A 17,852-nucleotide genomic window follows, 5' to 3' on the forward strand; every position below is an offset into this window, starting at 1 on the left:
AAGAAAATGCAGCAAGAAGTACTTTTCAACCATTAACATTTTCTTCTTCTTCTTCAAAAGCAGCATGTATTTAATTCTCCGCCTGGGAATTTCCAGTGAAGTTATACAAAATAATGTATTAATCATTTCCCCATGAGGCATTTGGTGCTATAACTGAATACACAAGCTCTTTAAGTTCATAAAAGCACAGCAGCTGGCATAAAATATATCTCCCCTGAGGACATATCCATGGCTATTAAAGACAGTAAAGCATGTGACTGTTGACTGACTCTTTTACATGCACCATGTGCAGCACATTAAGATCAGGCTTAGAACTGGATAGCTTATCTTTTCTCTTAAATGACAACTTCAAATCACCTCACACAAAATAGATTCATCATTTTGAATAACAAAAAAAAAAGAAAGTTACCCGCAGGATTTCTAAACAGTAAATACTGCTCTAAATATAGTCATGGATAATTTTCTTTATATAGTATCCAATATCTGAAATGCATTTGATCAATATCAAACAATAATCAAGCAGCATTGAAAAGATAACTTACAGATACTATTTTTTCACTCCATCTATAACTGTTTGCACTGGACATTTGTTTTCATTAAATACATCTTTACAGGTTATGTCTTTTTATGGTTGTAACATTATGTGCTTCACCTGCAAACCAGATTTGATTTTCTTGGATATTGTTTGAGCAATCTTGGACTCCATCTAGTGTTAATAAAAAGCATATTAAAACAAAACTGTTGTTTAATCTGAATACTGTGATCCTAATTCAAACTTTATAACCTTAGCTATAGGCCTTATCGGCTAGTTTTGGAGAATACATTTTTAGTTTATAGAACATAATTTTTTTTTTTCCCTTAAGTAATTTTAAAATTTGGCTACTGTGACTACTTACTAAGGACCACTGAAACCCTTGAAATGACACTGAAACTCAATATTTGGTAAAACTGGAGAATTGTAAGATGCACATTCAGATATTTAATCTTTGGACTTCGCCTGTTGTGACACAGTACAGTGGAAAATCCTGTTCACTCCAAAGAAACCATATAATCCAAAAAAAACTGCCTTTATTCTTAAGCGCACAATTGTACCCAAAGCTTCAATCTGCATAGAAATCTAGTCATACAGATTTATTACACAAATCTCCATAGCACTTTAAACAGACACAAGTGCGGCCAGACTCGATTATGTCGTTTTCAGAAGTGTATAAGAACATGATAACAGGACTTGCAAAATCTCAGTCCAAAATGTATTCCCATCAGTCAATCAGGAAAAAATATCTCTAGAAACCCTTAGATCCAAAACACACATTTTGTCATTTAGATTCTATTTACATCATTACCCACACAAGCTCAGTTTTACCTGTTTAAAGTACATCTAAGCAATTTAAAATGAAAGATATAGATACATTGCTTTTAGTGCAAAGCACATCCAATTACATATTTCCTTTCATGAACGATTACTTACTTGAGCAGAAATACAGCCATGCAAAGTGTGAAGCAGAAATACTGTCAATGTGACAATTCTCCAGATGTTGTGGTCATTAATGGAGGACTATGAAGGTACATTTTCAAATACCTGTGTAAAGTTAATTCTGCATATGCTGTGATGGCACAACCAACTTGAGTCAAGATATTGTTTTAACACATTAGATATTGGCTGACAAAAAGACATTATGCAATATAAATATGGCCAAAACATTTATTACCTGATCATGTTCCAGTACAAATGTAATATTATTAGTGTAATGATTTTTCAAGTTCAAATACAGTGACCAGCATCTTGTAGCCACAATAATTTGTTGCTTTAGCTGCATCAGAAACACTGATTTTCCAGACAAGAGAGTGGACGACATGCAGAGATTTCCATCTTAAGCAAAAGCTGAGCATGTTCTGAACAAACTGACATCATTAACAATTAAAAACACCTGCAAATCAACACAATGTTGCCAAAAATTATATATTCATAGAATTTACATATAATGTCACAACTGTATACAATAAACTGGAACTCTGATGCCGAAAGCGGATCCCACAGCACCCTCATTTCAGTCCAGTCATTTACTCCACAAGAGGGCCACAGCTTTGCAAATCCCCACGTCATGGTAGTTGAAGTAGCACAGGCCGGCGAAGGTGACGGTCGACAGAAGGAAGAGGCCAGCATTAGCCATCTTGATTTTAAAGTCTCCGTGAATGTAATCTGTCACAATCTGGCCAAGACCCCTGGAAAACACACAATAAAATGCAATGCCCTTTTTTAAATAATGGCTGTTATGGATATTGATGTTACAGGAATAGTAAAAAGTTAAAATTTGCTTAAAGTTTACTCAATCTTGTGCCATCCAAGGTGTAGATGAGCTTGTGTCTTCATAGCAACAGTTTTGGAGAAATGTAGCATTACATCACTTGTTCACCAATGGATCCTCTGGAGCGAATGGGTGCCGTCAGAATGAGAGTCCAAACAGCTGATTAAAACATCACAATAATCCACATGACTCCAGTCCATCGATTAAAGTCTTGTGAAGTAAAAAGTTTATTGTTTGTAATAAATTCATCAATAAGACATTTTTAACTGTTGCTTCTGGCCAAAATACAAGTCTTCTATTCATAACATTGTTTCCTCTCATGAAAAAGCTGTCTCGTCTGAATCAGGGGAAAAACATGCACAGACCAAGAACTGTTTACAAGTGAAAACAGTTCTAAACAAATATGTCATTGGATTTTGATGTGAGAGGACAATAGGGGATGGACTTTTTCACTGGAGGAAGCTCCATTATGGATTATGGACTCATATTGTGGCCAGAAGCGACAGTTTAAAGTTAAAATGTCTTAATGACGGATTTGTTTAATACAAACAAGCAGTTTTTTTCACTTCACGAGATGTTAACTGATAGACTGGAGTCATGTGGATTATTGTGATGTTTTTAATCAGCTGTTTGGACTCCCATTCTGACGGCACCCATTCACTGCAGAGGTTCCATTGTTGAGCTAGTGATGTATTGCTAAACTTCTCCAAATCTGTTCTGATGGGAAAAAAAAAAAAAAACTCATCGACATCTGATGGAGAGTAAATTTTCAGCAAATTTTCATTTTTGGGTGAATTATTCCTTAATTGATTAATCAACACTCTTTTCTCCTATACAATTTAAATATTTGAGCTGTTGAATATTCGATTCATACATTTAAGCTCAAATGTTTTTGGTAACCATCTGAGACATGTACTCTTGGCTTTCAAGAAGCCAAACATATAGAGGTCTGCAAGCCCGTCGGGGCCCAACACGCTGAGTCCATTCGGGCCGGGCTCGGGCCATTTTTTTTTTTTTACAGATCGGGCTCGGGCTCATTCAGCTTCTCTCCTTTTATTATGCCCATATACGTGCAGAGCACACATAGGCTGTATGAAATATTGTTATATTGATTATATTATAAATATTATACATCGCCCCAATAAGCACGCATAGCATACAGGTGACAGTTGACCATGCAGAGCATCAGGGAGAAGTTGGAGCATGGGGAGTTACTAAAAGTTCCCAATGCTTCGGGAAAAGCTGCATTTTGGAAGAGTTTTGATTTGATTACCACGGCAAACAGTGAGCCAATTGGTCATGTGCAGTGCAGAATCTGCAAACATATCCCTGTACGTAACAGCAAAAAACGCACGCAATAGGCTAAAGCATGCCGCAGAGCCCCAGCAAAAGTAATTACCATGAATGTGTCGGGGGGAAAATAGTAAGGAGATATTTGAATTATTTATTAATAAATTAGTGTTTTCCGAGTCCGTGTCGCAAAGATGAAGATGAAGATGACGATCCTGACTCGCCATCTCCTCATTAGACGCGTCTTTAAAGAGAAGTGCATCTTTACAGATTTTTTAATGAAAGAGTTTTTGTTTTCGATTTGTTTTATTTAGTTTTAAAGTAGTAATTTAAAATGTTCTATAGATATATTTAGCAAGTCTGTGAGGCAAGTATTCGCTGAGTTTCGGTTCATCATTGTGAAGCGCTCCTGGCCGAAATTGCAGAAAGCGAGCGCACATTTATATAGGTAAAACATTTCTATCAGCTCACTGTCTGCTGCTGGCCGCTTGGTCCTTTCTTTAAAAAACAAAAACGTACATTTAACGAACAAATTTTTTTTTCTAAATTAACTTAATAAAAAAACGAAACGAAATATAATCACTTTGACATTACATACAAAACTGAACTATTTTAATAGCTGAAACAGTAGTATAAGATGTTTTGGGAGAAGGGGGGGGAGGGGGAAAGACGGGCTCGGGTCGGACTCGGGTCAAGAATTCTGATGAGCTGTCGGACCTGGGCCTAAATTTGAGGCCCGTGCAGGGCTCTACAAACATAATCAGATGTTGGAACAGGTCTCTATAATAATCATTACATCACTGCAAACACTGTAAGAAGGTGTTAAAGTACAACAGGACAAGAAGCACTAAAATAATCAATTAAATTCAAAGTCAAAAGTAATGTCCAAGATATTTTACAATATACAAAATAACATCTTATTGCAGAAATCTACACTTTTATCTGTACCTATATCATTATTAATGATAATCAATTAAATAATCAATTAAAACCATTAAAAGAAAAGGCCAAATGCAGTAAAATTTAAATATATACTTGAGTTTTTAAAAATATATTTGTTTAAAAGGTAGTTCGAAATATGCTGCAGGCATATCTGGTATTTGATAAAACTTAAATGGTAAAACTTTCTAGATCCAGGCTCAAACATGTTTAAAAGCCAGGCTGTTACCACATTTACACCCAAATGAAACCTTTTTGTTTGTTTTTAAAAAAAAAAAGCAAACTACATGTACTTATGTGACCGTGATGTAACTAACAGCTAATATTAGAAGTATGGCCTTGAGTGCATATGTCCACAGGGAGGTTAAATCCTTGCACGAAGGGTGTTACAGCCGCCTATGACTTGGCTTTGCAGACCAAAGCAGACACCTTCATTTTGTGTCAGAAACTATTTTTAATGAAATAGTACAACGATCAATTGAATCTGACCTGTCAATTACTAAACTGCAAAGCTGAAACTTCATATGGAATTACAACAGGCACATACTAAATATTAACAACTGACTGTGGCAACATTTACTGATAGTTAATCTGAATTTTTCCCAACAGCTCAACATATTCCAGAAAAAAAGCAAGACAAAAAAATTAACAGCAAAGGACAATTTCATTTTGAATATGTCAAGCATTAATCAAAACATATTCTCTTACCAGTGACCATGTAGAGTAAGTGCTGCTGCTAAAGAGTAATCAACAGCAGGGCCAGGGTAATAGTACGCAACGGGTGCCAAGCCCAGAAGGGCTATGCTCAGGATCCGCTCTCCTGTCCAGTGCAGGGAAGCAGCTTTGGACCCAGAGTACGCTATTAAAAAAAAAAACAGTAACATCAACAAATGTTTATTACAAAAGAGCATCTGCGTCAACACATCTGCAGTATATGTCTCCAGCCATCACCTTTAATAACACTTATTACATGCGTTTAATCATCCTGTACCCCAGCAGAGGGAAAGAAAAAGCTGAAGATGACATTATGAATGTTTGAGCTTTACTATGTTAAGTCTGTAGCTCTAAATGACCAATGTTTCTACTCAGTATTTACCAGTGATAAACTGACAGATGGTTAGCAATTTCCACATTCAGCATTTATCTTCTGTCACCTGTTACACTGTAGTCACCTGTCAATTATCATTTACTTGACTAATGAAACAACCATGAATAGATTTGGACTTCTGAATATTAAGACACTTAAATTCAGACCCATTGAAAGGCTGGCAGTACGGCCAATTATATATTAGAATAATAAAATTATAGGAAAAGACAAAAAGCTCTGTCTTGATTTACAATGTTACAAAAAGCACACAATGTACATCACTAACCATAATTGGATGGAGTAGCATGTATCTTTGCTGATATCAAGTATGGACAATCACGATCCTTCTGTACAGCCAACGGTCTGATGAGGGAGGAAGAGCGAAATAACAGAGCTGTGGAAAGTGACAAGAACAAACAATACAAGAAAACAAAAGTATTCAGAATTAAAATTTCAAGTATATGTACTAATTTGATGTTCATCTGTAACGAATGAGGTCAGTGATGATGTTCATACAATGCTTAGAAATGACAAATCATTTAAAACCAGCCAACATAATAAATATAAACACAGACCTTTTTATACACTGATCAAATTCATGTCATCTTCTAGTCTCAGTCTTACGGTGTACGCTATTACATTTACCAACAGTTTTACATAAATATAAATAACTGGTTAATTTAGAGAAAGAGAAGAGAGTCGGAGTTGATCAATGTTTCACAGGGTTAAGTTAGCATGCTAGCTATCAGTACGAGTACGCGTGCTGCCATTAACATGAAACGTCATTGGAGAATTATTATTATTATTTTGTTTTTATTTTTTACATACGACCTTGAAAGCTGAACTATGATACAGAATGAGGTGCCGAGAACAAAAGCATGAAAAACACTCAAACTTACGGCGGACACCTCTGTAGCAAACAGAACTTATCGTGACAAGAGCCGCCATGATTCTCACCACCAACCCAAGGTCACTGGAATCACCCGGATGTACTAATGCTGCCAGTGACCGGTGTGATGAAATTAACCTTTTCATGTAAAATATACTAATACAAATCGATTAAAATATTTACATATACTAGAATACTTAAATAATTTTAATATAGTACATCTCATCAAGTTAGTGTTTAAGCATCTTTACATTTATTCCAAAACAATAACTCAAGGCAGTACCAGTTTAAACAATTTCATTTATGAACTGATGTATAGATGTTCTTTTAATTTATTCAACTTATTTTCGGAACATCAGTAAACACTGGTCACAGACACGGAGATGTCCCTTTAATTTCACCAAGCTAATGGTGAAATTGAAAAAGAAAAAAAAAAAAAAAAAACATTGAAAGGCCATTTTAAGTTTTAATTTTAATTGGTGATATCTAAGTGGGTGAGTAGTTCCCATTAAACATTAAAGCCATCGTTTTGTTTATTCAGACTGAATATATATATAAACAGAGGATGTAGCCTATTGTTTTAGACAGGGGCGTAGCCATCATTTCAGAAGTGAGGGGGACAGAAATGTTTTATATATATATTTAAAAGTGGGGGGGACACGTCCCCCGCGTCCCCCGCGTAATCTACGCCCCTGGTTTTAGATGTGTTAGCCTATTCATATTTTTTTTTAATAATTGATGTTTTACAAATTGTTTCGCATATAATAAAAAGACAAAATAATGTTTACCAAATACCAAATTTTATTAATCTATGTAACATTTTAACATTTCTTATAATTTACTTAACTTGTAAACGTATAAAAAAAGGTACGTAAATACAATTTCATTTCAGTTGAAGAAAATAGATATTATTAATGCTGTTAATAATAAAATAATGTGTAAATACAGTACCAGAATATTCAATAATTTGATACAATTTCAGTCATCTAAAATAATAAAAGAAAAGAAAAGAAAAATACTCAATGAATGTCAAGGTTGTTGTTTTTTTGTAGTTTAGGTGCATTGTTACATAATATGTTGACAGTTAGCAATTCAGGATAATGAATAATAATACATTGTATTGAGTGTATTGTATTGTATTGAGCATCATGATTCTTGCAAAAGTGCTTAGAAAATCACTAACATATTTACCCACTATTTAGTAAAATATCAAACACCTCCAAAATGCCAACCACATCCCTCAAGAGGGTCTTAAAGATTTTTTTTTTTTTTTTTTTACAGTTGGTATTTGACAAATAGTATCATGGCAGTGGAAATAACAAAGTCTGGCAAAGGTGATGGTTGGCAGAGTGCTGTGATATCCATCGTTTCAAGTCATATTTTGAAGTCTCCGAGAGTGTAGTCAGTCAAAACCTGGTAAAGAAAGAGCACAAGAGGGTTACATTTGGCAACTATAGGGTTTTCAAAATGTCTTTAGTGTATTATTAAACACACCATCATGCTTTGTTTCCTACTTTGCATTGTTATTTATTTTATCTGCAGCTCTCAGAGCAGATTTCATGGCGGTCTCAATCCAGGCATGAGGTCTGGCCGTGTGCTCTCCTGCAAAGTAAATCCTCCCCTCATTCTGGACTATAGACATAGTATAGTCTCTCATCTGGAATGGAGTGAAGATGGCAAAGGCGCCGTGGCTGTAAGGATCCATTCCCCACTTTTTCACAACACCCCCAGTGTAGAGCTGCCGGATGTGTTCTCCATGGATCTTCACCAGGTCATTCAACACCAGATTCTTCAACTCCTCTTCCTTTATAGTTTGTAGAAATGCAGCATCATCAGAGGAGGTGTAAGAAGCCAACACAGCCCCGCCTGATATCCCGGGGAAATTATGACTGGGGTAGTGAATGAAACGTGATGGCAGGTCTGTGATGCTTTTCCCACCGTGGATGCCGTCACCCTCCCAGAACTTTTTGCTGAAACTCAGCACTACTTTTGTGGAGCTGGAATAGTGCAGCGCTCGCAGTGCTTCCATCTTTTCAGCCGACAGAGGAGGTTTAAAGTCAATGAGGAGCGTTGCTTTGGCTGTGGCCGTCACCAACACATAATCAGCAGTAATGCTGGTCAGGGTGCCGTGGTTACGCCAGTCTTCGTACAAAACTGTCACGTTGTCCTGCATTTGACTGATGGCCTGGACTTTTGAGTGCTTAAGAATTGTGGCATTCAGCACAGTGTAGAACGCATTAGGGAATGATTCAAAGCCACGTTTAAATTCAGAATACCTGAAAAAGAGTATTGATGTAGATATTTTGAATATGTTTGACATCATTTTGATATTTTAGCTGATATATACTACCAGTCTGGAGTCTGGAGTAAGATTCTTTTAAATAAATTAATACTTTCATTTAGCAAGGATGCATTCAATTGATTAAAAACAACAGTAAAGACATGCTGAAAAAATTCTGGGGGAAAAAATCCTGGGAAAAAAATGTATCATGATTTCTAAAAATAAAATATTAAGCGCAGCATAGCTGTTTTCAACATTGAATGCTTCTTGAGCACTAAAGCAGCACATTAGAATGATTTCTGAAGGATCATGTGACACTGAAGACTGGAGTAATGATGCTGAAAATTCAGCTTTGCCATCACAGAAATAAATTCGATTTTAAAACATATCCAAATAGAAAATATTTATTTTAAATTGCAATAATATTTCACAATATTGGTGTTTTTACTGTATTTTGATCAAATAAATGCAGCCTTGGTGAGTGTAAGAGACTTCCTTAAAAGCAAACATCCCAAATGTTTGAATGCTAGTGTATAGAGGACATTAGTTTGGGTTAACCGTAATATCTTACGTTTCATTGTCAGTTATATCACACTGGATGTAGAGCATCTCAGTGAGGGCCGTGTAGAAGAAGCTGTTCTCATTCAGGATATCACCAATCATTCGCAAAGCTCCTCTGCTCAAATTTCCCACGTTCACTAAATACTCCTGTTAACAGATTGGATTTAGAGACATCCTACCATTAGTACTCATATTTAGACTAACCCGTATATTTTTAAGCTAATTGTAAATGCTAATTAAATCTGATGAGATATTACAGGCATTTTACCTTAACTGAGTATGAATCATATTTGTTCAACATTTTCTCACAGCCCATTTTCTGAAGATCATCTTTTAACTAATAAAGATCCGAGAAGGAAACAATAAAATATATTAGCAAATAAATAATAAGCAAGATAAGGGGGAAATTATCTATTGTTTTAACAATATTTAATTATTCTGACTTCACGTCATTGATTTTACCAGAAAAATGATTAATTAACCTCATTCATTCTCCCTTTAAATAAACATTTGGCTGGCAAGATCCATGTGTTTTTGAATAAACAGAATGTTTTTCACTCACCTTGCCCAAAGCCATGTCAAACAGTTCTCTGGCACTTTTCCCCTTCTCCCAGTCATGCACAGGGTAGTTCAGAACATCTGGGTTCTGCTTTACAGTGTAGGTTTTATAACGAAATCCGTTTATAAAATAGTAAGTGTTGTCGTCGTCCTGTACAAAGGGTCTAAACTCCAGGCCCAGCTTATTTGCAAAAGTCCTGAGAATGCTTGAAAGTGATATCATTGAAAACAAGTTGATTAAGTTGTGGCCTGCAGATCCACCTTCTGTCACTGTCATTTGAATAGCAGTCTTTGATTATGTCAGTTTCACATTTTGGATTTCCTGTTATCTGGCTAATGCTATTCATTGTGAATCACACTATCAAGTAAATCTGCATGTTTATCTGTAATACAGTTTCACACTAATTATTGTACTGTCTACCCTCAGAAAGTTACATGAGGTGAATAGGAACTAGAATTTGACTCTCATGGATAGAGATTAAAAAGAACTTACTGGTGGAAACTTGGGATCCTCATGGCACCAAGTTCTGCATACCAGCCCTCTTTGTCCCTATGTGTTAGAATTCTTCCACCTATGCGGTCACTTGCCTCAATAATCGTCACCTATAAGAGCAGAGAAAAAAGAACAGGCAAAAGCAGCAGACAACAGAGCTACGTTATTTGAAATATTATCACAATGACATATAATTATAATACAGATATTAAATAGAAAGTAGACGTGATTCTACGGAAAAGACCTTAAATCAAATTTAATCATGCAGTGCTTCAGGGAAACATTTTCTCGGGATTTTCTCTGCTTCATCCACTGTATATAATCTTGATTACTGTCATTTTCTTTTCCTGAAAATGACTGATTTCTTAAAGGCAGATTAAGGGATTTCTGGTAGCCAATGTTGATATTTGAAATCACCAAAACAAACACGCCCCTACCCCAAAAGGGTCTTGCCCCTATTTTGATAGCTCCGCCCCACATATACGTAGCAACCCAGGTAACGATTAGTTCTGTGAAACAAAGCAAAAACAATGTTACACCGTGTCTATGGACGTGAGCGGCGCGCGCAACAAATCCCCGTCAGAAAACTGCTGCCGGGTTCTATTTTGACGTGCTGACACAAATTTCAAATGGTTTTCAACGGTCGTTTGATCGCGTCCAGTGTAGGCAGACTTTAGCTGTATAAGTTGGGAAAAGCCAGGTCATGAGATTGGAGGCGTCATTTTGGAACTAGCAGAAAGTTACTATGTTAGGCCGCATCATGAATCTTATATGGAAGTGGTTAGAAGTATAACCAAGGCTATGATGTGTCTGTACAGTCTGGTGTCTGAAATGGTTAAACAGGCAATATAGATAACTGAACTAATACATAACTGGAACTAACTTCTTTTAGTCTTTTCATATGTGAAGAAATGGGGAAAACATATTGCTGTGCTTAACCAATTATCTCTAATAATCTCTTGTAACTAATAGAGACATGATTAGCACCAGTCATTGTATCCTTCAGTTTAGATGTGTTTAGAAAGCTCTTCCTATGTGTATATCCTGTTTTCATGGGTCTGTTATGGTGTTAGTGTTAAATGTTGCTTTGTGCTATAGATAGTGTTATGAGACCTTATGTCCCGCATCCTCCAGAAACTTGGCAGCAGTGAGTCCAGCAGCACCTGCTCCGATGATTATCACATGCTGAGGGTTCTTCGCTGGAGGGAGACCTTGTTCTGTTAGCTTCAGAAGGTAGTCATAATCAGAGTCTTGTAAGCATTTGAAAAGAGGATCTTCTTCCATATTTCCACCAGCATGGTAGGTGAAAACCAAGATCAGTGCCAGCACTGCAGATACTGTTGAAAACAGACATTACAGTGTAAAATGTAAAAATAAATCAGTTATTTGAAGTTATGTTTGAAATGTCTTTTTTTTTTTTTTTTACTTATAGCCTACACTGCAAACCTTTTAAGATTGGATTAAGCTTTCATAATTAAACAGCATTTGAAATGTGAATGTTTGTAATCAAAATCAAATCGAAATCTCACTCAAAATTATCACTAAATGGATGCACTGAGGAATAGCCTACCATAAGCCTTTGTATAGCTTAGTTAGCTATGTATTTCTTTAAAGTCCGTAAAAATAGGGTCCAATGTAGGCTATTTGAGTCGTGTTTTAGAGTTAAAGAAATGTCCGTTGCTATAGCCTAGGCCTAATGTCCTGACAGAATTTTTTTTCCCTTACAGTGCAGCCTACACTGTAAAAATACGGCACAATTTATGAGTTAATGAAGGAATTTTTTATATTGAACTTGATTTTGACAGGTGCTTTACCCGTATTTTAATACGCATTGGGTGTAGTGTTTTAGGGTTGAAGGAATTTAATCGTAAAAAAAATGAAGGGAAACTGAAAATAAATTTAAACGTTCCGTAAATTTAGCGGCAACGGGTAATTATCTGCCAGGACATTATCCGTTTTTGTAAGAATTTGGTGAGGTTTTTCTACGGCGGTAGGTGTAGTTTTGACAGAAAAATGATTTGCCATTACTTAATATGAGGGATGTTTCTCGAAAGTTTTTCGTAAATTCCACTTTTTCTTCAACGTTTGCTGCTACCTTTTTATAAGGTGTCAACATGGAACATAGCCTACTTTGTCCTATGTTTTGGATAACTGAACAGAATGCTTCAAAAGTGCTGCCTAAGCTAATTCAAGTGTTAAAAATATCCAGCAGACTAGTTCTGTTTTCCAGCAAAACGATCCTTTTTTTCCATCGACTCAATACGGGAAGATGTTTTCCTCACATGAAAGTGGTTTCGGTTTACTTTCTTTTTATGAATGAAAAAGACACATGACCTATTTCACCTCTTTTGGAGTCCCTAATTTAAACTTAGCATGTATGCCTCCGCAACTGATTCAGACAAAGCATTTTGACAAATCAAAAGGACATGTCCCTCTAATACTCACAGTATTTACACAGGCTAAAGTTTTTCAACATTTTGAACTGAGCGAGCCAGAAGCCGGAGCGCCTTGCGCACCTCTTGCGTAAAGTGGAAAGCGAAACCTACGGAAGAACAGAAGCAGTTTGCAAAATTATGGAGAAATTTGGGCAGCATAATAAATTAAAACTGTTTTATCACTATAACAGTATAAATCACAGACTAATTCAAGCTATAAAAATTCAAAATGATACTCACATGTGCACTGGAATAACTGACTAATACTCACCTTCATAATGAAAAATGGTTAAAAGTGGTCCAGAGCTATACTTAACTGCTATATATCTAAGGGTGCAATCGCTACATTTTAATTGACTGAAGATACGAAGAAGATGGATAAAGTGTCTGGACAGGCTATTCCAGCTATAAATGTGTCTATGTCCCTTTCTGGCTATGAATCATGTGTGGGCTCCTCTATTCTGCAAGAAATATTTTCCCACACAGACTCAAGATTCAACCACACTGAACAAATTAGATTAGTGAGTTTTAGTATTCATTAACATACCTAATTTCCGCCAGAATCAATCATTTCTAACCACTCGTTTATGAGTTTATAATTATGATAAGTTGGCAAGCAAATTTAGGTCGGCTAAATATTGGTAAATTTCTATCCAATTTACTTGTTTCTGCCACTTTAAGAAATTTTAAAGTCTCATCTGTATAGGTAAATAAATCATACATCACTTACCAGATATCCTGTTACTCACTCTGACCGGTCTGCCCACAATCTGATCTGTTTTATAGCACACCATGCAGAAACCGAAAGAATATGATGGTGATGCTTTTACCCACAAAGTTTCCGATGTTGTCCTGTCACTCATGATGCAGGTTAAGAAAAAAACCGACATCTTTATCTTCATATAGGCCTATTTAAAGGAAAGACAGGAGGATATGGACTTTTTTTACTCCTGATCACAGCACATTTATTCCTTTTAACCTCAAAGTTTTGTTTCTTGAGTAAGATCAAAAGACTGGCCACAATTCTCCTCTTCCCTCTTATCACAGGACTTTAGTACCAAAGCTGGAGCCTATGTGAACATGTCAAGTCAAGTCTGCATCATGAGCGAGACCGGTGTTATGCCGTTTAAAAGTTTGGGGTCAATAGGATTTTATTATTTATTTATTTATTTGAAAGAAATTAATACCTAGGCTACTTTCAGCAATGTTAAATTGATAAAAAGTTATATTAAAGACGTACTAAATATAAACATATAAATTATTTATATTTTGAATAATGCTGTTCTTTTTCATTTTTTTATTCATCAGTGAATCCTGGAGAAAAAAAAGCCTATCACAGGTTCCAAAAAACATTAAAAAGCACAATTAATGGCTGATGTAAATTCAGCTTTGCCACCACAGGAATTAGACTGTGCTGCTTCTCAATTCCAAGAATGCAAAGAACGCACTTGCGTGAAAACTGGTCTCGCCAGGCTAACTTGAAAGAAGGAACCCGGGAGGACGAGGACTTACACATGATTGGCATGGGCAGGGGCGCCTTAAGATATCCAGAGGCATTACGGTAGGCTCCCCCTCCCTAGACTGTTTTTTTGTTTGTTTTTTTTGCTTCCTGACAATTATATATGTTAAATTTCGTTTTTTTTCCCCTTATTGATATGCTAGTTAACATTTAAAACACGGTTCTGCATAAAATGTGAAAATAAGTGAATATGCAAATTCACTCTGCCAGACGGTGGCGCTTGTGGAACAGCAGAATTATAGCCGCTACATAAAGTAAACAATACAAAAAGAAAATGCCATCAGAACTTTCCTGGCCGAAATGTGAGTTTACAGGTATGATTTAAACACCATAAATTACACAAAATATTCATTATTCATCATCATCGAAACAACACTTGGCAAGTTGGCATAAATGTGAGCTATTTGGTGATTGCTAACTGCCTTTTTATTTTGAAACATGCTGTGCTTGCCTTTGATTAATTAAATCATAGCCCTTTAAAGTTTAAGGATCACATTTAAAGGTCCCCTGCTGAAGTGCCTTGAAACACTCAGCGTTATTCTATGTGGTGACGTAATTTCAACTGAAACAGGAAGACAGGGCGGGACATATCGAGCAGCCCCGCCCCCTTTTTAAATTAGCCAATAGCGTTTTGTTTATATCTGCATGGGTCAGAGCTGTTGAGCTCGGTAAAGCCGCATTTGACAGCCATAGTCTAATAGATTACCCCCTAGATTCAATATGAAACTCTTAGTAAAACAAAATAGTGATCATAATCATGCTGAGGCTGTGTAGTTTTAAAAGTGTTTAATATATGCTGACTTGCGCATATGATCCGCTCCGTGCGATTGCGTCTCTGGACCGAGCCAAAGTCTGGATCAGACTGTGCGCACTGCCGCGGTTCGCGTGACACAACGTGAAACCAGACCTCATTTGCCCCAATCGAAAGCATATTTACACTTTAGCACAAATTGTATGAATTTGTACGAGTGAGGTCGTACGAATTCGTACAAATTAGCCACAGCGTAAAATATGTTCGAATTGCCGTGAGATCGGGCTGGATCAGACTGTGCGCGCTGCCGCGGTTCGCGTGAAACAACGTGAAACCAGACCTCATTTGCCCCAATCTAAAGCATATTTACACTATCTGAATCGTTCCCTATCGCCCACATTGTACACTACGTGCCATTTACTGTACAGGAAATACTACACTGTGAACAAGCGACCGATCTCAGCCGCAGCGTCTATTTATAGTGTAGGGGGCGGGCGCTTCGGCTTCTAGTGAGCGTTTGATTGGTCAGAAGATTTGATGAGAAGATGAAGTAAGATGTGACGTCAAAAAATTTTTTGAGCCGTTTTGGAGGAAGTGACGAACTAAAAGCTTTGAATGCTTATATCTTCTAAAGGCGAATTTTGTCACTGTTTTGGAGCACACTGCCTTATAGATAAGACTAACATATTGATACTAACACTCAAAAAACTTTAATTTTTATTTCATGGGGACTTTAAGCAATACGGTTCCTGTTTTTCCGTCCCCGGATTTAAAATTGAGACTTTCTCTACCGGTGCTAAGGGGGTGCTAGACCAATATGTGGGGGTGCTAAGAAAATAAATGATATTGATGACGTCAGAGTTACTTCATAAAGAAATGGGGCTAAACCGGGGCTATTAAAAATTCTGACGGGGCTATAGCCCCCCCTAGCCCCGGTGTAGCGCCGTCACTGCTTCTGATGGAACACAGTGACTGAATCTAAAACCTTCAGCTGACACACATATTATATCCATGCATTTGTAAATTTCCTTTCACAGTGTTGTGTTTCTTGTTAATCTGCACGTTAACATATTAGAGACACGCACACAAAATAGCGCTCATACTAGGCTTCTTTACTAGCGCATTGTTGTGCATTTCACTCTCAGTATATCGGTGGAACATACAAACTAAACAAACTGTGTGGGAGAAACCTAAACTGAACCATTCACTACATATTACTACAAGCAGGGCGTCGCTGAAAATGAGTGTGTGAGTTTGTTTACAGAATGCTGCTGTCACTGCTGCAAACTCCATATATACAAATAGTTATTCGAAAAATATAATTTACCTGCAGCCAGTAGGCCCCTCCCAATAAGTGTAGGCCCCTGGGCTTCAGCCCGTTAAAACCCGTGCGGTAATGCGCCCCTGTGCAAAATTAAACTAAATCTTACGGCTGTCATGAATAAAGTGAAAATGTAAATAAAATGAAAAGCGTCGACTCATATCTCATATTCCTTTTTACAGTGTTGGGCATTAAAACCAATCACAAACGATTCTATTGAGCTTGAGTGCAATGGCCAATCAGAGGCGTGCACATTAGTTATCGCTGAAACGCTGAGTTGCAGATGTACGTACGATGTAAGTAAGTGATTCATTTCACAGTGCGGACAGTTTCACTGATTATAACGAAAGTGGTGTTTATATATATATATACACACACACAATATATTTATGGTATTTATTTATTTATTTTGAGAGTGCTTTAATTTGCCCTGTATACTGAATTAAGTGATAAGGTTCTTTTCGCTGTTAACCGTGGAGCCCGGAATTAGTAACTTACAATGTTTTATTAAATTTACGGTTTTATGGCATATGACACAAATAGCTATCTGATAATTAAGTAAAAAGACGACTTATGCCCAGTTAATAGTTAATTACAATAACTTTAGGCTACTTAGCATTACCTTGGAGTGTGTTGGTTCAGACTCATATACACAAAATGCGCATGTTGCATAGGGCCCCCGAACCACCAGGGGGCCCCATTGCTCTCAAAGATTAATTTTAGTTTCATTTTTTATTTTGGCTATGGATATTTTTTCCTTTAAAACGGTGCGCTGTCGCCTTTTCTGCATAACATCCAAATCAGTCAAATCATGTAACGTGACTGTCGTATACTCTTCTGGCAGATTTCAGATTTCGGTACAACATCGGCCGTGTTCGATACAACAAAAAAAACGTTAAAAGCACAATGAACTGCAGAAGAGACACTGTTGCCCAGGGCCGGCCCAAGCCTTTATGGGGCCCTAAGCAGAATTTAATTGGGGGCCCCTCGGTGCCACCAATACTACTGATTATTGTCAGTGCTTGATTATTCGCACACTATAAATCTAACACACCCATTATAGCTGTGTTGCTTACATATATCAATGTCTGCCTGGCATGTATTTACCCTTCTATGATTTTTAATTGCAACAGTAGCAAACCCACAAGAGTGGTCAGGTATTAATTTGCGCTATAACATTCAAAGTCTACAGTACTAAGTGGCATACTTTATGTGGTGTACTGAAAAATAAATAAACCAGCAGACAATGCATTTATGCATTTATGCATAAAATAACAGATGTTATTTTAACAACATAAATTATTAAACACAGCAGCAAGCCATCTGTACTAAAACAACAACTCTTAATCTATCCAAATAGTTGATGAGCACCATTGACTTCCATAGTATTTTTTTTTCCTACTATGGAATTCAATGGTGCCC

General features: G+C 36.7%; 2 protein-coding genes across 3 annotated transcripts; both read right to left on the reverse strand.

Moving 5' to 3' along the window:
* Positions 1-995: 995 nt before the first annotated feature.
* LOC107717284 (succinate dehydrogenase [ubiquinone] cytochrome b small subunit B, mitochondrial-like) lies at positions 996-6,625 on the reverse strand. The gene is made up of 4 exons (XM_016523988.1): positions 6,522-6,625; positions 5,909-6,016; positions 5,244-5,394; positions 996-2,223 (listed from the first exon to the last, which is right to left on the reverse strand). The coding sequence occupies exons 1-4, from the start codon at positions 6,568-6,570 to the stop codon at positions 2,058-2,060; spliced, it is 474 nt and encodes a 157-aa protein (XP_016379474.1). The 5' UTR covers positions 6,571-6,625; the 3' UTR covers positions 996-2,057.
* A 1,027-nt stretch (positions 6,626-7,652) lies between these two features.
* LOC107717264 (L-amino-acid oxidase-like) lies at positions 7,653-12,916 on the reverse strand. 2 transcript variants are annotated; one of them, XM_016523946.1, is made up of 8 exons: positions 12,850-12,916; positions 11,518-11,741; positions 10,405-10,514; positions 9,916-10,117; positions 9,622-9,690; positions 9,364-9,500; positions 8,026-8,787; positions 7,653-7,924 (listed from the first exon to the last, which is right to left on the reverse strand). In XM_016523946.1, exons 1-8 carry the CDS (start codon positions 12,878-12,880, stop codon positions 7,918-7,920), a joined length of 1,542 nt encoding a protein of 513 aa, XP_016379432.1. In that variant the 5' UTR covers positions 12,881-12,916; the 3' UTR covers positions 7,653-7,917. The 2 variants fall into 2 exon arrangements, with proteins under 2 accessions (XP_016379432.1, XP_016379433.1); XM_016523947.1 differs by having other exon boundaries at positions 8,006-8,787.
* Between the last annotated feature and the right edge of the window lie 4,936 nt (positions 12,917-17,852).

Source organism: Sinocyclocheilus rhinocerous, unplaced genomic scaffold, assembly GCF_001515625.1.
Source record: "Sinocyclocheilus rhinocerous isolate Xijiao unplaced genomic scaffold, SAMN03320098_v1.1 scaffold1893, whole genome shotgun sequence".
Lineage (NCBI taxonomy): Eukaryota > Metazoa > Chordata > Actinopteri > Cypriniformes > Cyprinidae > Sinocyclocheilus > Sinocyclocheilus rhinocerous.